We start from the raw sequence: 22,854 nt of genomic DNA, 5'->3' as shown, positions 1-22,854 counted from the left end.
TTTGATGTAGGGTAATTGGTACCTACAGATGAGACCTGGCCCCAACCCTTGGGGAGCACCCAGTTGGTGAGTCCTCCAGAAACTGACAGAGACGTTAAGGAATTTGTCATAGACTTTATTAAACTTCTTTTCCTTTCCCCTTACAAACTCCCAAGCCACCGCCCTACTGCAGCAGGAGTTTTCGGTTTTGCCTGTAAGTAACAGCCCTGGTCGGAGAGAAAAAGCCTGGAGGTTACACACAGAACTTCAGGTCCCTCCAGGTCAACCGTCCCCCGCCCCAAAACTTCCCTCCAATCATCAGCCTTATTTGGTGACATCATGGGTATCTGGGCGGATTTCTAGGGTTCTCAGCCAATCAGTGTTGGTACAGGAGGAGGAAGGAGAGAAAATTTGGGACAGGAGGGGAGGGACAGGAGGTGAGGGACAGGAGGTGAGGAAAAAGCCATCTGAAGATGGAGGGGGGGGTGGTGGTGGTGGAGGGAAGCCAAGGAATTACCAAGGATGCCAGAGGGGCGAGACAAAACTTGGGCAAGAGGCTGGGGCCGGGGGGCGGGGGGGTGGGGGAGAAACAAGATTCAAGGCAGAATGGGAAATCCAGAGATGTGAAAAGGAAAGACAGAGCAAGACAGAAATGAAGACTGAGTGAAGACAGCGGGAGAGGTTCAAACCTGGGGGAAGGGGAGAGAGAGGGGGGGAAGGGGCTGGAGAAAGAGAGGGGAGATGGGAGGGGAAGGGAGGTGGCAACAGTGAGGGAGATTTAAAGAAGCCCGAGAGAGCTGACAGGGCGACAGTCTGCAAGGCAGATGGGATGGGAGCCAGAGACCCAGAGACAGGGAGAGACATTCAGAGACAGAGGCAGAAAGAGACTGAGAGGCACAGATTCAACGTGGGGGGCCCGGGGCGGAGAAAGCCACGTGGGAGAGGCAGAGAGAGGGAGGGAGGGAGAAGGGGACACGGAACAAGGTCACAGTGAGAGCTGACACTCATGACTTAACTCTCCTCGCCAGGTGCTGGGGAGAGGAGGGGGAGGGGCAGGAGGGGGAGGCAGAGACTGACAGAAAAGGGGCCGGGGAGAAGAGGAGAGGGGCTGGCGGGGCGACAGGAAGGCCAAGGTGAGGGAGTACTTCAGAAGGGCAGAGAGGAGGGCGAGGGCCTCTACTCCCCTGGGCCCACGGGCTCAGTGCTTGGAGCCTCTGGAAATGTAACCACTTTGCAAAGCAGGAGAAAACAAATTAACACAACAATAAGGATAAAGAAGAATATATAACAACCAATTCAGCTCGGATGACATCTGTCTTCATACCAGCATATTCACGGAATACAATGTTTTATATATATGTATATATATATACACACATATATATACATATATACACACACACACATATATATATACATATATATATGTGTATATATATATATATTATATATATGTATATATATAATATATATACCAGGTCATGATCTCACAGTTCGTGGGTTCGAGCCCCCAACTGTGCTGACAGCGCAGAGCCTGGAGCCTGCTTCAAGTTCTGTGTCTCCCTCTCCCTGGGCCCCTCCCCCGCTCGTGCTTTGTCTCTTTCTCTCTCTCTCTCTCTCAAAAATAAAATAAAACGTTAAAAAAATAATAAAGGGAGCGCACAGGGGACTCCCAAATGACAGAGGGACTGAGCCAGGGCAGTGCCGTTTTTGAGGGGCCCAGTGGGGCATTTGGAGGCCTCAGGAGACGGCCGGGATGACTTACGAAGCCACGATGACCCCAAAGGCAAGGACAGCCAGGAACACGGAGATGGTGGCCCCAAACAGCACCTGCTGCTGCTGGTATCCACTTCCCTTCTCATACTGCAGGCTCACGCGGGGCTGCCCGTCAACTGGTGGGTGGGGTGGGGAGACAACCTTGACTTCCAAGTCATCGCCCTTCCTTGGCCTTGCACCTACACCCACCTGCTCCCCGGGCAACCTGAGCCTCCCTCTCCCTCCTCCCTCCCCATCCCCTGCCCTCTCCCGGTCCCACGCCACGGCATCCATTCCTCAAATTCTGTGCCCCAGGCGCCGTCCTAGGTGCTCTGGATACTGCCGCGCACCCCACCAGCAAACATCCCTGCCCTCGCGGGCACCGACTGTCTATACGGCACATCACAGGGACCGCCGAGAGTCTAGCGCTAAGACAGTCGTCTGCATCTTAGCTGGGGACCCTGAAGATCCTTGGGAGTCCCATTCTGCATCTGCCAGTTGTCCCACCCCATCCCCCGCCTTTCATTCTGCCAGCAGAGCTTCTTGGCCTCACCCTCGGAGTGGATCCAGAGTCTGATCCGCCTCCTGGGCTCCCGACCTGGTCCAGCCCCCCATCAAAGCGCCTCTCCTGGTTCCCGCTTCTCCTCACCCTACAGTTCCCCACATGGCCCCCAGAGGGCGCCCATTAACACCTAAGCCCTCTCACTTCCCTCTTCCCTCAGAGCTTTCCCTGAGGTCACCTCTCGCTCAGAATAAAAGCCCAAGTCCTCACCGTGGTCCACCAGACAATCTGGTCACCATGGGACTAGCTAGCTACTACCCCCATCTTCACTCGTTAGCTTCCTTCTTGTTGCTCAACCATGTTGCTCGACCAGGATCATTGCACCTGCTGTTCCCTCCCTCATTCATACTGTTCCTTACTCCCTCACTTCCTCTAGATCTCAAACACCACTTCTTCAGAGAGGTCCTGCCACTTGCACCCTCCAAAGCAGCATCCCCCCACCCCATCCCCCACCCCCCAGGCACTTTCTATCAAATGGTTCTGTTTTCGTTAGGGCACATTTGCTATCTGAAATTAATCCGTTTATTCCTTCGTGTAATTGTCTAGCAGTGGTTCTCAGCTGGGGACAATTTTGTGCCCCAGGGGACATTTGGAAATGTATGGAGACTGGAAATGATTGTTAGGACTTTGGTGGGGCGGGGGGGGGGGTATACTATTGGCATCTGACTGGGGAGAGACTAAGGGTGCTGTTGAACATCCTACATCCACAGGACAGCCCTTATAACAAAGAATTTTCCAGCCCCAACTGTGTGTAGTGCCAAGGCTGAGAAACCCTAGTTAACCCCTCACCTCATTAAAATGTAGGCAATACGAGACACTTGTCTCTGTTCTGCTGATCCTCGGTTTGGGGGCATTACAGGGTACTGGTAATATCTGTTATAGTTAACCACCATTCTAAAGAAGCAAACGGACAAATCCCTTCTTTCCAAATGGTCAGTGTCATGGGGCAGGGGGGTGGGTGGGGATTGACAAGAGAAACTCTTCCAAATTAAAAAAAAGAAGTGGGGGGGCATCTGGGTGTCTCAGTCGGATAACATCCAACTTGGGCTCAGGACATGATCTCAACAGTACGTGAGTTCGAGCCCTGCATCAGGCTCTGTGCCGACAGCTAGGCGCCTGGAGCCTGCTTTGGATTCTGAGTCTCCCTCTCTCTCTTTCTGCCCCCCCCCAAAATAATATATAAACATTTGTAAAAAATAAAATAAAATAAAATAAAATAAAATAAAATAAAATAAAATAAAATAAAATAAAATAAAATAAAATAAAATAGGGGCCCCTGGGTGGCTTAGTCGGTTAAGCGGCTGACTTCAGCTCAGGTCATGATCTCGCGGTTCATGGGTTCAAGCCCCGCATTGGGCTCTGGGCTGACGGCTCAGAGCCTGGAGCCTGTTTCGGATTCTGTGTGTGTGTCTCTCTCTCTGACCCTCCCCTGTTCATGCTCTGTCTCTCTGTGTCTCAAAAATCAATAAAAGTTAAAAAAAAAAAGTTAAAAAAAGAAGTGGAAAAAAACTGTAATTGAACAGTATGAGAAGTCCTTTCATTGGGTCCTGGTTGGAAATGATTAGCTGTGAAAGATATTCTGGGAACAATTAGGGAGGTTGCAAAAGGGACTCAGAGTCACTTGATATTTAACAATTGTTGCTAGGTTTTTTGGGTATGAGAGTGGCATTGTAGTTTCATAGGAAACGTCCTTATTTTTTAGAGGTGCACACTATGGGTGAAATCTCACAATGCTTGAATACTTTCAAAATGCCACGGCAGCGGGGCACCTGGCTGGCTCAGTTGGCAGAGCATGTGACTCTTGGTCTTGGGGACATGAGTTTGAGCCCCACGTTGGGCATAGAGATTACGTTTTTAAAAATACCACAGCTATAAATAAAGTGAGACAAATATAGAGGAATGTCCATCGTCAACATAATTTGATAGGAAGTGCTCCTTTAGAGGGTGTGATCAGGGAGTCCTGTTTGAGGTGGTGAACTTGGAGACTTTATCGAAATGAGGGAGTAAGAGGAATAGTGTGACAGAGAGGGAACAGCATGTGAAAAGTTCCAGCATGATTATTCAAGCTTGATGGGTATATAGGGGCTCACTGTACTATTCTCTCTGCCAGAAAGATACATTTAAAAAATCTCTGAATGAATGAATGAGTGAGTGAGTGAATTCAGCAGATCCTCTGGACTCCCCAGGTATGGCACTGGCTAAGAATGTTTTTCTAGCACCTGCCATTCTGGCAGTAGAGACATTTTTTTTTTAATGTTTATTTTTGAGACAGAGCATGAATGGGGGAGGAGCAGAGAGAGGGACACACAGAATCCGAAGCTGGCTCCAGGCTCTGAGCTATCAGCACAGAGCCCGATGTGGGGCTCGAACCCATGGACCACGAGATCATGACCTGAGCCGAAGTCGGACGCTTAACCGACTGAGCCACCCAGGCGCCCCGAGACATTTTAAAGTTACAGGTGTCTGGCCCAGTCAGTGGAGCATATGACTCTTGATCTCAGGTTGTGAGTTCAGGCCCCACGTTGGGTGTAGAGATTACTCAAAAAAACAGTTTAAAAGTCGTTTAAGAAAAGAATAAATAAAGATAAAGTTACAGTGGAGTCTTCCTTATTTCACAGTGGGGGAACGCAAATTTCGGAAGGTGGAAGTGACATCTGGGCCACTGTAAGCAGGTGGTGAGTGCAGGACTGAAGGCTCCCTGTGGGAGAACTCAAAACCCATATCTGCGGGGTCACGGCTGTCTTCACCTCTCATGCATCCCTGTCTCCCCGACCCCCCAGGAGCTTACCAAAACAGTACTTTTTTTGGATACAGCTGGGACTGATCTTCTCGCAATGTAAACAGTCCAAGACTTCCTCTTTTAGCAAGCCTGGGCAGGAGGGAAGGGAGAAGTGGGGTGAGGGCAGGTATCAGAGGAATGGCAAAGAGCAGGAAGGCAGAGGGGAAAGAGGGCATGACATCCCTTGGCTCTCCTGGATTTGGAGGGTCCACGTGCGGCCAAGCAAGCTGAGCACAATGCACCGATTCGCACTAAAAATAAATTTTACATAGGGGCGCCTGGGTGGCTCAGTCGGCTGAGCGTCCGGCTTCGGCTCAGGTCATGATCTCACGGTTTGTGAGTTCAAGCCCCGCGTCAGGCTCTGTGCTGACAGCTCGGAGCCTGGAGCCTGTTTCGGATTCTGTGTCTCTCTCTGCTCCTCCCCTGCTCATGCTCTGTCTCTGTCTCTCAAAAATAAATAAATAAACATTTAAAAAATAAATGAATGAATGAATGAATGAATGAATAAATAAATAAATAAATTTTACATAGGGGCGCCTGGGTGGCTCAGTTGCCTGAGCATCTGGCTGGATTTCAGCTCAGGTCATGGCCCCTGGGTCGTGGGATGGAGCCCCGTGTTGGGTTCTGCACTGAGCGTGGAGGCTGCTTACGATTCTCACTCTCTCTCTCTCCCTCTACCCTTCTCCCCTGTTTGTGCTCTCTCTCTCTCTAAAGAAAAAATATATATATAATCATTGAAGAGTTGAATTGAATTGCAGTTGTCCAGTTGACCAACATTTGTTTGTAGACATTTGATTAACTAAACAAATGTTTAATTAAATGTCTACAAATAGAACATTTGCATTCCTACACTCCTGTTTTGCAGCCCCTGGTGACATATACTGGCTAGATGCTCATTGATCGGTTGCCTCCACTTCCTATCACACGAAAAGACTACATTTCCCAGGCTCCTTTGCAGTAGGTTGCAACCATATGACCAGAGTTCTGGCCAATTCATTAAAGTCCCTGTAGGAGTTTTCTCTATTCTCTCCCCCACTGAAGCTACCTTAGAAGCCACAACAGAGGGGCGCCTGGGTGGCTCAGTTGGTTGAACATCTGACTCTCGATTTCTGGTCGGGTCACAATCCCAGGGTCATGGGACTGAGCCCCAGGGAGGGCTTTGTGCTGAGCATGGAGCCTGCTCAGGATTCTCTCTCTTTCTCCCTCTGCCCCTCTCCCCGGCTTGGGCTCTTTCTAAAATAAAAATTTTAAAAAGAAGCTGCAACATAGGTGCAGGCTGTATCCCCGAGACAGCGCTTGGAGGAACTGTTCAACTCTCAATGGAATTTGGGTAAGAGAGAAATAAGTCTTTCGTTAAACTATGGAGATGTGGGGTTTATTTGTTACTATGACATGGCCTATCCCATCAGACTAACGTTCCCCCCACCCCCCGCCAAATACTTTTTTGTGCAGGTTGCAACCACTTCCACAATCCCTCAAAAATCAGTGATCCCCAGGGGCGCCTGGGTGGCGCAGTCGGTTAAGCGTCCGACTTCAGCCAGGTCACGATCGTGCGGTCCGTGAGTTCGAGCCCCGCATCAGGCTCTGGGCTGATGGCTCAGAGCCTGGAGCCTGTTTCCAATTCTGTGTCTCCCTCTCTCTCTGACCCTCCCCCATTCATGCTCTGTCTCTCTCTGTCCCAAAAATAAATAAACGTTGAAAAAAAAAATTAAAAAAAAAAAATCAGTGATCCCTGGATATAACTAGAGCTTTGGGGAGGAGGACGAACCGCCAGATGGAGCAGGTGATAGTGGGGCTTGATTTGGGGGAGACAGGGTAAAGAGGTGCAGGAGGGTAGAGAAGGGACGATAAATCCAGGACTCACGGCAAATTTTGCGGCTGCAGGCTGCGAGAGAAAAGAGCGGAAGTGAGTGAAGTCAGGAGAGCGATCTGAGAATTTGATGGGAAGGGACCAGGGGGGAAAGAGAGCAGGGAATATTGGGGAGAGGCAGGGAAGGCTGAGTCACGGGGGGGGAGGGTGAGCAAAGAGTTTGGGAGAAAAAGTGGGAGAAGGGGATGGGATGATGATGGGGGAGAGGCGGGGGGCTTGGTGGAGAGAGATGCCTCACCTTTTGCTTCGTACAATTTTAAGACTTTCTTGAGTTCCTTGATTACTCTCCCCCTGAGAGCTACGAGTTCTTCCAGCAGAGGCCCATCTGAGGAGAGACAGAGAGATCCTCATGGGGTGGAGGCACCCAGCAAGCCCGTCTGCAGCTTCAAAGACATGAGGAAACTCCTTTTCATTCACCAGGAGTAACCAAGACCGGGTATTACTCAGGTCCACTGGGCAAATCTGTGGCCCGGAAGGTCCTGCACCTAGCTCCTGATCCACAGTGGGCGCTCCAGGCCGGACCACCTTCCATTGGCCTCAGTTTCCTCATCTGGTAAGGAGTAGGAGGATGAACTTGGCCACCTCTCCTTTCCTTTCTTCTGATCCACTCTCCTGTCTTCTCTGTCCACACTCACTCCTTCATCCAGCTGACCTCATCCAGGCTCATGGCTTCGTATGTTACCTGCATCTTGCACCGTCCAATATGGCGGCCACGAGCCACACGTGGCTATTGAGTACTTGAAATGGGCTGACCTGAACTGAGATATGCCATTAGTATAAAACATGCTGTGTGGTGCCTGGGTGGCTTAGTCAGTCAAGCGTCTGACTTCCGCTCGGGTCATGATCTCACGGTTGGTGAGTTCGAGCCCCGCGTCGGGCTCTGTGCTGATGGCTCAGAGCCTGGAGCCCGCTTCGGATTCTGTGTCTCCCTCTCCCTCTCGGCCCCTCCCCTGCTCGTGCTCTGTCTCTCTCTGTCTCTCAAAAATGAATAAATGTTAAAAAAAATTATTAAAAAAACCCCAAATGTATGCTGCATTTTGAAGACCTGGTATGAATCAAATAACTATAAAACACCTCCACAATTTGTATGCTGGTTGTACATCAAAATGGTAATTTAGGTATGGGGCTAAACAAAATAAAAATTAATTTCCCCTGCTTCTGTTTACCCTTCTAAACACGTGGCTACGAGAGAATTTAAAATGACGTGTGGCTCCCATGTGCACCTCCCATCATATTTGCACCGGACAGCGCCGTTCTCTACACACTGATGCCCCCCACGTTCGTTCAGTAGCCTAGACCCTCATCAAAGTCCGCAAGCAGGTCGCCAAGTACCCACTTAGGATCTCCACTTGGATGTCTGATGGGTACCTTCCACTCAGGAAGTCCCAATTGGAACCTTGATCTTCTCCTTCAAACCTCCTCCCGCCCCCCAGGACTTCTCTGCCTTAGGAGACGGGAGCCACCTGATTCTAATGGCTCAGCACAAAGCCTTGGCGCTTCGGCTCCACACCCCCGCGTGCCGCTTGTCAACATGCACGTCAACAAAGCCTGTTTGTTCCACATCCAAGATAGATCCAGGAATCCCATCACTTCCCATCCCCTCCCCTGCCACTGCCCTGGTTCCCGCCATGATCATCTCTTTGCCTGGGCCGTCACTAAAGTTTCTTATCCCTTGCCCTGCCCAAATCTCTCCTCCACAGCCAGAGGGACACAGGGACGCAGTCAGCTCACCCGTATCCCGCGTCCGCTCAGAGCCCTCCCATGTGACCCGGAATAGAAGCCAAAAGTCCTCACCATGGCCTAGAAGCCTCTTCCCCATCTACCCCTCCCCGCCCCCTTACCTCTGGGACCTCATCTTCCACATCTCTCCCTCTTTCTACTCCAGCCTCCCTGGCTTCCTTGAGGTTCTGTGAATATGCCAAACATAGTCCTGGCTCAGGGGTTTGTAGTAACCGCTTTCTGCCTGCGGCCTTCTACCCCTCTCCTTCAGGCCTGCTCACATGTCGACTGGTCAGTGACGCCCCCCCCCCCCCCCCCCCCGCCCCGGGCTGCCTGGCTTTACGCTGCAGCCCCCACCCTACCCCTAGCACCCCCTCCTCTCCCTTTGTCCCTGCGGTATTTTCTCCATAGTACTTGTCCTCATTTGATACATTATATTGTGCAGTAAAGGGTTAACTCAGGAGGTCCGGGTCGTCCAAACCCTGTACATCCCCAAAAAAGGTTTGGCTCCTCCAGGCCTTTGGGATATCCTGGCTGTGAACAGTGTCTTTCTTGGGGTGCCTGGCTGGCTCACTTGGTAGAGCATGTGACTCGGTCTTGGGGTCATGAGTTGGAGCCCCATGTTGGGCATAGAGCCTACTGAAAAAAGTGAGTTTCTTTTTCTTTTCTTTTAATGTTTATTTATTTTTGGGAAAGAGAGAGAGAGACAGAGCATGAGCAGGGCAAGGGCAGAGAGAGAGGGAGACACAGAATCCCAAGCAGGCTCCGGGCCCCGAGCTGTCAGCACAGAGCCCGACGCGGGGCTCGAACTCACAAACTGTGAGATCATGACCTGAGCTGAAGTCGGACACTCAACTGACTGAGCCACCCAGGCGCCCCTTTCTTTCTTTTTTTTTTTTAAGTTTATTTATTTTGAGATAGAGAGTGAGCAGAGGAGGGGCAGAGAGAGAGAGAGAGTGAGAGAGAGAGAGAGAGAGAGAGAGAGAGAGAGAGAGAGAATCCCAAGCAGGCTCTGCTGGGAAAGTATGGAGCCCAACGAGGGACTCAAACCCACCAACGGTGAGATCATGACCTGAGCCGAAACCAAGAGTTAGATGCTTAACCGACTGATCCACCCAAGCACCCCATATCTTTTTATTTTTCCCCCCATATTTATTTATCTATTTTGAGAGACAGAGAGAGCGGGGGAGGGGCAGAGGGAGAATCCCAAGCAGGCTCCGTGCTGTCAGCACAGAGCCCGACACAGGGCTCGATCTCATGAACCGTGAGATCATGGCCCGAGCTGAAATCAAGAGTCAGACGCCCCAACTGGCTGAGCCGCGCAGGTGCCCCTGGAATGTTCTAAAAGTTCTCTGGGGGGTTCTAACGAGCCTTCCTGCTCCAAACCTTGTCTGTTAAGGGTCAGATAATAAATATTTCCAGCTTTGAGGGCTAGATGGTCATTGTCACAACTATTCAGTTCTGCCTGGGAGAGCAAAAGCAGCTGTAGACAATATGTAAATGAAAGGGTGTGGCTGTGTTCTAATAAAACTTTATTTACGAAAACAGGGGGCTGGCAGATCTGGCCCCCAGCTGTATTTTGCCAACCTGTGCCGTAGGCGTAGAGGCTAGGCACGGCATAAGAATCTTACTAGCTAGCATTTGTGGAGCACTTACCGTTGGCCTGGCTTTGTTCCCATTTTACAGATGAGGAAACTGAGACACAAAGAAGTTAAATAGCTTGCTTAAGGTTAGCCCGGCTTTGAATCTACCCTCAGGGCCTCTGCTCTGCCGGCTACGCTTCTCTCAAAGTTATGGGAGGAGGACCTAATTCCCTGCCCACCCCCCCCCCCCCCAGCTTAGGACAACAGTGTTCTGGTGTTCAGGTTCCTCTTTAAAAAAAAAAAAAAAAAAAAAAAAAACGGATGGAGGGAAGAGAAAGGAAGAGAAATGGAAAACTACAGCAGTTTGACAAGCGTGGGGAAGAAAGCAAACCTCACCTTCAGCCCCTCCAATGACCAACCCCCTGGGGCCACTGACCACAAAACCGGAAAGGGGGTTAGCACTGCAGGGTCTGAGCTGTGTTCTCTGGCCAAGTCACCTAACTTCTCTGAGCCTCAGTCTCTGGCTCTGTAAAGGGCAGATCACAGCCGTGCCCACGGTGATGAACTGTCCTCGACTTTTTTGAATAAAACACTTAGAATCCTGCCAGACACACACCGAAGGCTATATGCACGTTTTTATTTTGTTTTGTTTGTTTTGTTTATATCAGGGAGAGGCGGGGTGGCCCTGTGGAAAGGGAAGCCGGGGAAGGGGGCTGGGATAAGGCTTTCCCCCTTAGCGCCTACCTTTTAGAGGATTAACCATTAAGTGGCTCGTTTGGTTCTTGATAAAGGACGCCACGTGTTCCAGGTGATCTATCCCTGGGGGCAAGAGGGGAGGAAACTCCAGTGGGTCCCTCAGAGAGCCAAGGGACACCCCCCCCCCCATCTTCCTCCAGGACTGGTCCCACCCTCCCCTCTCGGGGACTGTGGTCCCCAAAGCGCCTGTCTCCCCACCCCAGCCTCGCTACCCCCCACGTGTCCCTTTCCCCCGCTGTGCCAGGCACCCTCCCCTCTCCAGCACGCACCCACTTTCCCCACAAACGCGTTCAGAGCGTAGTCCCGGAAGAAAGGCCCCTCCATGCCCAGCAGCAGGGCCCGGGCGCGGGCCTGCAGCCGCTCCTGATGGAAGCGTTTGGGGACGAGGGCCAAGCGCAGCTGGCTCAGGGCCTCCTGCACCGAGTGGTCACACTGCAGGCAGCCCCGGCCTCCGGGGCCGCTCAGGCCCAGCAGCAGCAGGAGGGCCAGGGCCAGAGGCATGGCAGGGCCTTTGTGACGTCCTGGAGTGAGAACCTGGCCGACCCCAAGCAGGGGCGGGGTCAGGGAGGAGGTGGGGGCGTGGTCAGGGAGGAGGGAGCGGGGTCAGGGAGGAGGAGGCGGGGTTAGGGAGGAGGTGGGGGCGGGGTCAGGGAGGAGGTGGGGGCGGGGTCAGGGAGGAGGTGGGGGGCGGGCGTGGAAATACTCTGTGCGCAGGCACCTGTTTGCTGGGCACTTGCTATGTCCCAGGCAAGGTTCTAGAAGCTAGGGAGAGAGTCTAGAAAAACGGAGAGCTCTGCCTTGCCCTCCTGGATCTTACATTCATTCACGCAACCCGTGTTTTTTGAGCCCCTGCTATGTGCCAGGCCCTGTTCTAAGCACCCGATATGCAGCAGAGGCTAACAGTCTCTGTTCACATGGAGTTTACATTCATTTGTTCAACAAATTCCAGTGGAGCAGCCGCTGCTGGAGGTAGACTGAATAAAATGGACGCAGTCCTGGGGCGCCTGGGTGGCTCAGTTGGTTAAACGTCCAACTCTTGATTTTGGTTCAGGTCACGATCTCACAGACATGACCTTGAGCCCTGGTCAGGTTCTGTGCTGGGTGTAGAGCCTGCTTAAGATTCTCTCTCTCTCCCCCTCTGCCCTTCCCCCACTCACTCTATCTTGCTCTAAAAAATGAAAGAAAGAAAGAAAGAAAGAAAGAAAGAAAGAAAGAAAGAAAGAAAGAAAGAAAGAAAGAAAGAAAGAAAGAAAGAAAGAAAGAAAGAAAGAGAGAGAGAGAGAGAGAAAGAAAGAAAGAAAGAAAGAAAGAAAGAAAGAAAGAAAGAAAGAAAGAAAGAAAGAAAATGGGCAAGGAGCTTGAACAGACATTTCTCCAAAGAAGATAGACGACTGGCTAATAAGTGCATGAAAAAATGCTTAACATTTTTGTTAAGCAACAGGGAAATGCAAATCAAAACCACAATGAGATACCACCTCACACTTATTAGGATGCCTACTTATCAGGAAAACGGTAAGTAACAAGTGTTGGCAAGCATGTGGAGACGTTGGCACCCTTGTGCACTGTTGGTGGGAATGTAAGCAACTGCTATGGAAAGCAGTGTGGAGGTTCCTCAGAAAATTAAAAAAAAAAAAAGAATCTAGAGAGATCTGGAAATTTCGCTTCTGGGTATATACCCCAAAGAACTCAAAGCAGAGCTCAGGGAGATTTGTCCACCCATGCTCACAGCGGCATTATTAGCAAAAGCCAAACCGTGGAAGCGAACAAAGTGCCCATTGACTAATGAATGGGTGAACAAAATGTGGGATATACCTACAACGGGATGTTATTCAGTCTCCAAAAGGAAGGAAATTCTGCCAGGCTACAACATGGATGAACCTTGAGGCCATTATGCTAAGTGGAATAGGCCAGTCACAAAAAGACACATACTGTCTGATTCCTTTCATAGGAGGTATCTGGAGTATCTAGAGTTGTAAAATTTGCACTCAGGACATTTAACATTGATTTGATTGATTCAACCCTCCCAAATGCCTCCTAGCTCCTCCACTTCCATATTACCTCCTCTGAGAAGTCCTCCCAGATTACCCCCTATAAAGCACGTCAACCTTTGTTGTTCCCTACTTTACGGATCAGCACATTTTTTGAAAGCCATGTTGCAATGTGGAAATGAGTGGGTGGGCTGTATTCCAATAAAACTTTATTTATGGACACTGAAATGTACATTCCATAGAATTTTCATGTCACAAATATTATTCTTCTTTTGACTCTTTTCAACCATGTAGAAATGTAATAATAATTAGGGTGGGGGGGCCATAGTTTGCCACTAACTCATTATCCTGTTGGTTTCTGTCCTCGTGCTAATTACAACCGATAATATTTTTTTGTCTTTCTCATGTATCATCCAACAAACCCCTTGAGGCCAGGAACTATGTGTATTTTGTCCACCATTATGTCCCTAACCCCTTGGAAGGAACCCGGCATACAATAGATGTTCAATAAGTATTTTTTGAGTGAAAGAAAAATGAAAAAAAGTCAGTTTCCCTTTCTGGGCTTCAATTTTCTCCCGTGTAAACGGGGAGTCATAATATACCTGCCTTATGTCAAGGGTGACGTGGTGTGAACCAATGTGTGTGCTTTCCAGTGTGCAAGCCACTGGTCACATGTGGCTGTCGAGCACTTGAAATGAGGTGTGATTTTTTGTTTTTGTTTTTGAGGGAGAGAGAGAGCACAAGAGCAGGGGAGGGGCAGAGAGAGAGAGAGAAAGAGACAGAATCCTAAGCAGTCTCCACACTCAGCTTGGAGTCCCACACGGGGCTCGATCTCATGACAGTGAGATCATGACCTGAGCCGAAATCGAGAGTTGGAGGCTTAACCAACTGAGCCACGGAGAGGCCCCTGCGAAACTGAACTTTTAAGTTTATTTAATTGTAATTGATTTACACTTAGATTTTTAAAAATGGATTCTCAGTTCAGTTACTGGGAAATCTTTCAACATGTTTGGAACAACTTGACTATGTGACTCTGCTTCCTCAGCAGTAAATATCATGAAATCTAAATAGAGATCAAGTGTTTTTAAAGAAGAGTTAGTGTTCAAATTGACATGTGCTATCCCGAGAAGGTGTCAAAGGCTTGGTACCAAAGGGGACAAAAAAGCAAAATGTTTCAGTAATTTCTATATTGGTTGCAGGTTGAAATGATAACATTTTGGGTATGAGTTAAATAAAATATTATAATTAAGTCACCTGCCTCTTTTTGCTTTCTTAACATGGCCAGCAGAAATTTTGAAATTACATGTGGGACTCATTTCAATTGGACATCGCTGGTCTAGCCTAAAGATGGTGTCCAATAGGTACCATTTCCGTTGATGTGATTAGCCAGGGTTGGTGCAGGGGAATCACACCAGGTGTAATGGGCTATCCGACCACAAGGGGGAGCTCACACCCGAGTGCAATGCCTCTCCCCGACCTGAGTCTCACCCATGACTTCCTGCTGCTCTCGCCTACCCATAAGGAGCCACTTAAAATCGTAGCTACTGCCGCGGAAACCATACTTGGAGGTGAGAGCGGAGATACGAAACTTGTAGGCCTTCCCTCTTCTCCCATCCCCGTGCCCCATGCACGCAGCGAGTCAGGGGGCCGTCCGCCCTAAGAAGTTGTCAGAATGGGGTGGAAAACAAAGGTATGAGAACAAAGGCTGTAAACGCCACAGCTTCTAAGCACCAAAGCCTCAGGTCGGAGGCGGGAAGAATCAGGAAGCAGAACCGGTTTTATTTCTCTGATAATCCAGCCACGTTAAAGCGCATTTTGGCAAAACTTGGTTAAATTAAACATCCGCAGATTTCACAGCCCAGCAATTCCACTCTTCTTGGTGGAGAGGCTGAAGGAGTTCTCAAACTCGCCCACCAGGCGCATGCTGTTCGTCACAGTGTTGTTTATTTTTATTTATTTAAACAAATTTTTTTAACGTTGACCCGCAGGGGAGAGGCAGAGAGGGAAACACAGCATCCAAAGCAGGCTCCAGGCTCTGAGCTGTCAGCCCAGAGCCCTACATAGGGCTCGAATCCACCAACCGTGAGGTCATGACCTGAGATGAAGTCTGAAGCCTGATGGAGCCACCCAGGTGCCCCAACCACAGTGTTGTTGTTTATGATGGGACTGTCAAAGGCAACCTGGTGGCCATCACCGAGGACGTGCCCTGGAGTGTGCAGCGTGGAGGCTTCTGCAGCCACAGGAAGCAATGGACTAGGCTGTGCAGGAAGCAACGAGAACGGACCCAAGTGAAAATAGTAAGGAGCAGAGCAAGAACTACCACCCAATACTGTTGATATAAATTAAAGATTCATACACCCCTCCAAGAATGTGCAGGGTGGAAGAACACCTATAAACAAAAGGATTCACATAAACAGGACAGAATGGGAGCTCTGGCAGGGAAGGAAAAGACTGCGGGTGGGAGTGCAGAGCGGAGTTAACTAAGAAATAGGTAAAACTTGAGGCGCCTGGGTGGCTCAGTCGGTTAAGTGTTCGACTCTTGATTTCAGCTCTGGTCACGACCTCACGGATCGCGGGTTTGAGACCCGCGTCGGGCTCTGCACTGACAGTGCAGAGCCGGCTTGGGATTCTCTCTCCCTCTCTCTCTGCCCTTCCCCGCTTGCTCGCGTGCTCTTTCTCTGAAAACAAGTAAATAAAAAAATACAAAAATACAACTAACACTGGCTTTGTGTGAACCAGGTGGTTCAGGGTACTGCTGGGGTGGGTCCGGCTGCCTGCGTTTGAATGAATTAATCATTAAGCTCCTGCACTTAATTCCTGGGCGGCCTCAGGTACATTAGGTAACCTCTCTGTGCCACGGCTTCCTCATCCGTAAAATGAAGTGACAAGAGTCCCTATGTTACAAGTTGGCCCAAGGATTAAATAAGGAGTATAGGGGTGCCTGGGTGGCTCGGTCGGTTAAGGGACCTGAGCCGAAGCGGGTCACTTCACTGAGCCACCCAGGTGCCCCCAGGAGCAACGTCTTTTGTAACCTGGCCTCAGAAGTCACACCCCGTTATTTCTACCATGTTCTGTCTGTTAGGAGCAAGCCATCGAGTCTAAGCCGTCGAGTCTGGCTCCCATTCAAGGGAAAGGGAATTAGTCTCCACCCTTCGAAGGGAAGAATTTGTGGATGTATTCCAAAACCACCACAGGCAGCCGGATGGTGGAATGATGGTGTGTTTGTGTGGCCTTGGGAAGGCTCCCTAAATGTCCCATAGGCTCAGGGGCATTATGGGAAATGTGGTGGAAACTCTGCTAGTGGACAGCGAACTCTGGTCCCCCTTAGCTTGTACCAAGTGCCACACGCTATTCTAGATACTCATGTTTAATTCAAGTAATTCTCACAACGATCCCACGAAGTAAGAAAACACCTTGGGGGAGCTCAGTTGGTGAAGCGTCAGACTCATTCAGGCTCAGGTCACGACCTCACGGTTTGTGGGTTTCAGCCGCATGTGGGGCTCCTCGCTGACAGGGCAGAGCCTGCTTGGGAGTCTCTCTCCCTCCTTCTCCGCCCCTCCCCTGCTCGTGCTCTCTCTCTTTCAAAATAAATAAATAAACTTCCCGAAAAGATTAAAAAATTAAAACGAATAAAACAACACCTGACGTTTATTGAGCACTTACGACATGCCAGGCACTGTCCCAACCATGCTTGACACGCATCAACTCATTTAGTCTCACAGCAGCTCAGTGAGACAGGTGCTGTTTTGACCCCCATGGATAAACGGGGAGACTGAGGCCCAGAGAGGTTAAGTAACTGTTCTTAGGTGGCACAGCCGGTTAGTCGGAGAGCTGGGATTTGAACCCAGGCGGTCCAGATCCGGGATCCATGCCTTTGCCAGCTCCACCGCGTCCCCAAATGTGTTATGCACACACTGCCGCTGCCCCCAAAGCTGCAACTGCTCCCCGAATATTTTCAGAGGGTTCACGGTGCTCCATGAACCTGGAAAAGCAACTGACATAAGATAGTGTATTGTCTAAATGAAGCCAATCTTTAGCACATTAAATCAGCAGCACACGGCTTAAAAAATCCCTATTGACAGATGTGGCAAATGAGGCTTAGCAGGGTCGAGCCACTCACGCTGGGGTGCGGGGTGCGTTGGTAGGGACAGAAGCGGGAGTGGGGCCAGGCAGCCGAGATGAGGTCACTGGCACCCTGCTGGGCCACGCTGATGGCCTGGTTTGGCGTCGGTGTGAGGCTGGTGAGAAAGAATGCCAGGGAAACGGTTTGGAGGGATTTGGCTTTGGGCCCAGAGGAGGAGGCAGAATCAGAGGAGACAGCTCCAGGGTTGGGTGGGGGTGGGATGCGGGGTGCGGTGTTGGCGCGGTGGGGGAGGGGCAGGTGAGGCGGTGTGGGGGAGGGTGGGAGTGTGGTGGGGGAGGGGAGGTATAAGTTGGGTTGATTGGGGAGGGTGTGGGGGCCGTGGAGGGGGGGCGGGTGGGGGTTTTGGTGGGGTGCAGGGAAGGGGGGAGGCAGTGGTGAGTGGGAGAGGTTTGGGGTGGGGGAGGGGCCGGTGGGTGGGCAGGAGCAGGGTACGGTGGGTGGGAGAGGGTGGGAGTGCAGTGGGGGTGCGGTGTGGCGAGGAAGGGGGCAAATGGTGGGTTTGAAAGGGTTGGGGTACCGTGGGGGAGAGGCGGTGCGGTGGGGGGGAGGGGTGGGGTGCTGTGCGGGTGGAGTGTGGTGACGCGGCGAGTGGTGGGGGGGAGGGCTAGGGTGCCGTGTGGAGGGGCTGGTGGGGAGTGGTGGGCGGGAGAGGGTTTGGGTGCAGTGGGGGAGGGGCAGGTGGCGGGTTTGGTGGGGGTGCGGGGTGGGAGCGGGAGAGGTTGGGGTGCGGTGGGGGTGCTGTCCCCACCCCCGTCGACTGCCGGGCCCAGCCCCCTCTCCGGTCCGCAGCGCTGGGGACCAGCAGCAGCTGGTCCTCACGCGCTGGTGTGCGAGGATAAATCGGGACAACCCCTCTGGAAACGGTCTGCCAGGATCCCTCGTCAGGGCCAGGGCGCACTGGTGCCCAAGTGTGTGCACACGTCCGCCCTGGTACACGGCCGGGGAGCGCCCGCGGCCACGCTGTGCGTCGTGATCCCCAGCCGGAAACCACCCCCGTGTCCGTGTCCGTCCCCGGGAGACTCCCTGGATAGACGCGCTGTGCTTTTGTAGATGAGTAAAAGCGCGTTCCTGTTCCTTAGTGTTCTAGGGACCAAGTGTGAAAATCACGTGTAGCAGCTTTACGGTTCTTAAAGTATTTCAGATATTCTTTTCTTTCTTTCTTTCTTTCTTTCTTTCTTTCTTTCTTTCTTTCTTTCTTTCTTCTTTCATGCTTATTTATGAGAGAGACAGAGACAGAGCGCGAGCAGGGGAGGGGCAGAGAGAGGGGGAGACACAGAATCCGAAGCGGGGGCTCCCGGCTCCGAGCTGTCGGCGGGGAGCCCTGCTGGGGGGGGGGGGGCTGGAACTCTGGAGGGCGAGATCATGACCTAGGCCGAGGTGGGAGGCTTAACCGACTGAGCCCTCCAGGCGCCCCCAAGGTTGGCCCTTTCGACCGCTAGACCAAAACTGCTTTCATGGACGGTTGCGAAATGTGGAGTGGTTTTTACCTTGATCTTTTGTGAACGCAATTCATTGTCGGCATGTTTTGCATATGTGGCAATAAACCCTTGGATCCTAAAAACAACACAAAATCCCACCGTGGCACATTCATCTGATTCATTCACCCCGCGCGGCACTGGAATAGCCTCCAGATGGCTCACCATCTTGGAAGCATCTCTTACACGCGGCCAAGCCAAAGAAGCCACAGAAAGGAGACGTGATCCAAGATTCCATTGACATAGCAAAGATTTTGTGTCTCCCTCTCTCTCCGCCCCTCCTCTGCTCATGCTCATGCTCTGTCTCTCTCTCTCAAAAATAAATACACATTAAAAAAAAATGAAAAGAAACAAAATGGAGTTTAAAAAAATCAAATCAATTGTGTATTTTATTCTTAGAGGAAGGATAATCGATTGACAGGATCTGATCTATGGTTTGCAAAATTGCGAACACACAACAGAGAATTTACCATTTTAGCCATCTTTCGGCGGCCAGTGCGGGGACATTAAATACTTTCACTTGTGACCGCCACCCCCATCCATCTCCAGACCCATCAGACACTAACTGTCCATTCCCGCCCCCCTCAGCACCTGGCCTCCAATATTTTATTTTCTGACTGTATGAATTTAACTTCTCTAAGTACCTCATGTAAGTGGAATCAGGCAGTGTTTGTGTCTCGGTGACTGGCTGATTTCACTCAGCATAATGTCCTCAAGGTTCATCCGTGTTAGAGCACGTATCAGAATTTCCTTCTTTTTAAAAAAAAAAAAAAGTTTTTAAAATTTATTTTGAGCTAGAGCCGAGGAGGGATAGAGAGAGGGAGAGAGAGGGAGAGAGAGGGAGAGAGCGAGACAGGGACTCCATCTCAGCACAGAGCCAGATGTGGGGCCCGAACCCAAGAACCGTGAAATCATGACATAAGTCAGACACTTAACCGACTGACCCACCCAGGCGCCCCAGAATTTCCTTCTTTTTTAAAGCTGATTAATATTCCACTGGATGATGTGGCGCCTGGGTGGCTCAGAGGGTTGAGCATCCGACTCCGACTCAGGTCATGATCTCACGGTTCACAAGTTTGAGCCCCGCATCGGGCTCTGTGCTGACAGCTCGGAGCCTGGAGCCCGCTTCGGATTCTGTGTCTCCCTCTCTCTCTCTCTCTGCCCCTCCCCTGCTCATGCTCTGTCTCTCAAAAATAAATAAACATTAAAAAGTACTCCACCGCATTTTGTTTATCTGTTCATCCGTCGACAGACACTTGGCTTGCTCGTACATTATGTGTTATGTAGTTTTCTGGATGTACATTATATTTGACAGTAAAAAAAAAAAAAAGCTTTAAAAATAAATACATGCAGTGCTATTTGCTGGGTAAATAGCACATGTGCACCCGCGTGCAACATACACGCACCCTCACACCCCGGCCTGGGCCTGGGTGTCACTCCGAGAATGAGGTGGGGCCGGTCACCTGTCTCCTGGGGTATTTCTCACACCCATGGGTAGAGCACGGTCACACCCACCCACCAGACTCTCCGCGTCCAGTCACCTGCTCTGGGGTGGGGGGAGGGGGACCATGCCACCTCTGCTCAAATTTCAGCTGCAGGTGGCCTCTGGGGCCAGGACTCCCCAGGACACCCAGCACCCTCCCCAGTCCCAGCGCTTCTCTGCAAACAGCTGCTCCCTCGACCTTCTCTCCCAGGCTGTCCACCCACCTCCAACCCCGGCTGTCCTTCCCCTTCCTCAAACTTGGTCCCTCAGGTTTTTCTCTTCTTGCCTCTCCCTGCCTCTGGTCTCCATCTCCCACCTCTGGACCTCGGTCTTTCGGTGTCTCTCCTTTTCCCTGACTTGCTTTTCCTTTATCTGCCTTCCTGCCTTTCTTTAACCTCTCTTTAATTTTTTGAATGTTTATTTAAAAAAAGAAATTCTAGGGGCGCCTGGGTGGCGCAGTCAGTTAAGCGTCCGACTTCAGCCAGGTCACGATCTCACGGTCCGTGAGTTCAAGCCCCGCGTCGGGCTCTGGGCTGATGGCTCAGAGCCTGGAGCCTGTTTCCGATTCTGTGTCTCCCTCTCTCTCTGCCCCTCCCCCGTTCATGCTCTGTCTCTTTCTGTCCCAAAAATAAATAAACGTTGAAAAAAAAATTAAAAAAAAAAAGAAAAAAAAAAAGAAATTCTAATCGATCAAGACTCAGCCTCCAACCCCTCCCTCTGCCCCTGGCCCCGGCCTCCTCCCTGCCTCCTTGCCTCCAGTGTCCCCGCTCCAGCCCATTTCCTCCAGGGGCCCAGAGCTGACCCTGCCCCTCCTTTGCGAGTAGCCCTGCCGTGGCTCCCTAGTGCCCCCAGGACAGAGGCTGATCTGGCATTGGAGACAGCTGGCCATACCCTTCTTTGCATCACCTTGACCGTGTAGACTCAAGTACTCGGGGAAACCCTTACACCCCCATACCCCTGTCCACGCAGGTTTCCTCTGTCTCGAATGCCCTCCTTAGTCTCTCCTTCCCCACCTGCCCCATGAACTTGGTTCCACGCCCAAGTCACAGCCTTGTACGTGCCCTTTGACCTAGTGACTTCAATTCTAGGAATTCAGCCTTCAGGTAAACTCACACATGAGCTCAGAGAAGTAGGCACAAGGATGTTTGTTCACTGCAGCACTGTTAATCATGGCACCGCGGGGGGAATAACTTAAACACTCATCCGGAGGGGACGGTCAGATAAATCTCCGGAGGAGAATGGTAAATAGTGAAATGTGACAGATGCATGTGGTCACAGACAGACACCTCCTCGAGATCTATTACTAAGGGAAAAACACCAGGCATAAACCCTGCAAAACCCCTCCCCACCTCACTGTGTGACCTTGGGAAAATTATTTTGCCTCTCTGAACCTCCATGTCCTCATCTATAAAATGGGATATTCAAAATCTCAGAGGTTTTAGTAAAGATTTAAGTAACAAAACATGTGGGGAGGAAACATATATATAGCAAATAGTAAGGGTTCAGAATATGTTTTTTGTTTTTGTTTTTTGAGAGAGAGAGAGAAAGAGTGAGAGAATGCAAGCAGCAGAGGGGCAGAGGGAGAGGGAGAGAGAGAATATTAAGCAGGCTCTATGCCCAGCAAGGAGCCTGACATGGGCTCGATCTGGCGGGGCTTGATCTCGCGACTATGAGGTCATGATCTGAGTGGAAATCAAGAGTTGGACGCTTAACCCACTGAGCCGCCCAGGTGCCCTAGAAAATGTTTGCCTTTTAAAAAAAAATTTTTTTTTTCAACGTTTATTTATTTTTTGGGACAGAGAGAGACAGAGCATGAACAGGGGAGGGTCAGAGAGAGAGGGAGACATAGAATCGGAAACAGGCTCCAGGCTCTGAGCCATCAGCCCAGAGCCCGACGCGGGGCTCGAACTCACGGACCGCGAGATCGTGACCTGGCTGAAGTCGGACGCTCAACCGACTGTGCCACCCAGGCGCCCCTAAAAAATTTTTTTAAATGCTTATTTATTTTTGAGAGAGAGACAGAATAAGTGGGGGAGGGGCAGAGAGAGAGAGAGGGAGACACAGAATCCGAAGCAGGCTCCAGGCTCCGAGCTGTCAGCCCAGAGCCTGACCCAGGCCTTGAACCCACAAACCACGGGATCATGGCCTGAGTCGAAGTCAGGTGCTTAACCGACTGAGCCACCCAGGGGCCCTTGTTTGCTTTTAATATGAGGGCAGAGCCTGGAAAATTTTTCTGGGAAGGGCCAGATGGTCAATATTTTTGGCATTATAGACCATATGGTCTCTGTTGCAGCCACTCAACTCTGTTATCGTAGCACAAAAGCAGTCACAGACAGCCGCATCAACAAATGCATACGGCTGTGTTCCAACCAAACTTTATCTAATAAAACAGACAGCTGGCCCATGGGCCATGGTTTGGCAACCCCTGTCTTAGACCTGAAAACGACACTGCTATTTGTTTTTATAGGCTTTCTATGGCCCTCCAACCTTGGAACTCTTCTCTCTCGAAGTCCTTATCAGGCAGCATTGTGATATCAGTTTCTCTTTCCCTTTAGGGCTCCAGGCCCCTCCCCACCCCCCACCAGACGTTGAACTCTCCCAGGGCAGGAGCCTTATCTGAGCTACATGCGTCTCTAGAACCCAGCCTCGATCCCTGTTTTGGGAGCACAGGAGAAATATTGTTTGCATGCATTCATTCATAAGGGCAGCTCACAACACCAACTGAGTCCCGGCTACCCTTCTAGACACTGAGACCGTAACA

The 22,854-nt window shown here is 50.8% G+C and overlaps 1 protein-coding gene across 2 annotated transcripts; it reads right to left on the bottom strand.

Annotated features, from left to right (window-relative positions):
* Positions 1 to 99: 99 nt before the first annotated feature.
* Positions 100 to 11,534, bottom strand: IZUMO2 (IZUMO family member 2). 2 transcript variants are annotated; one of them, XM_043598456.1, is made up of 7 exons: positions 11,273 to 11,534; positions 10,992 to 11,066; positions 7,184 to 7,270; positions 6,940 to 6,960; positions 5,085 to 5,165; positions 1,745 to 1,871; positions 100 to 206 (listed from the first exon to the last, which is right to left on the bottom strand). In XM_043598456.1, the coding sequence occupies exons 1-7, from the start codon at positions 11,502 to 11,504 to the stop codon at positions 164 to 166; spliced, it is 666 nt and encodes a 221-aa protein (XP_043454391.1). In that variant the 5' UTR covers positions 11,505 to 11,534; the 3' UTR covers positions 100 to 163. The 2 variants fall into 2 exon arrangements, with proteins under 2 accessions (XP_043454391.1, XP_043454392.1); XM_043598457.1 differs by lacking the exon at positions 6,940 to 6,960.
* Between the last annotated feature and the right edge of the window lie 11,320 nt (positions 11,535 to 22,854).

The sequence above is a fragment of the Prionailurus bengalensis genome, chromosome E2 (genome assembly GCF_016509475.1).
Source record: "Prionailurus bengalensis isolate Pbe53 chromosome E2, Fcat_Pben_1.1_paternal_pri, whole genome shotgun sequence".
NCBI lineage: Eukaryota > Metazoa > Chordata > Mammalia > Carnivora > Felidae > Prionailurus > Prionailurus bengalensis.
Note: the sequence above shows the minus strand (reverse complement) of the source record. Positions and strands in the feature narration are given on the sequence as shown.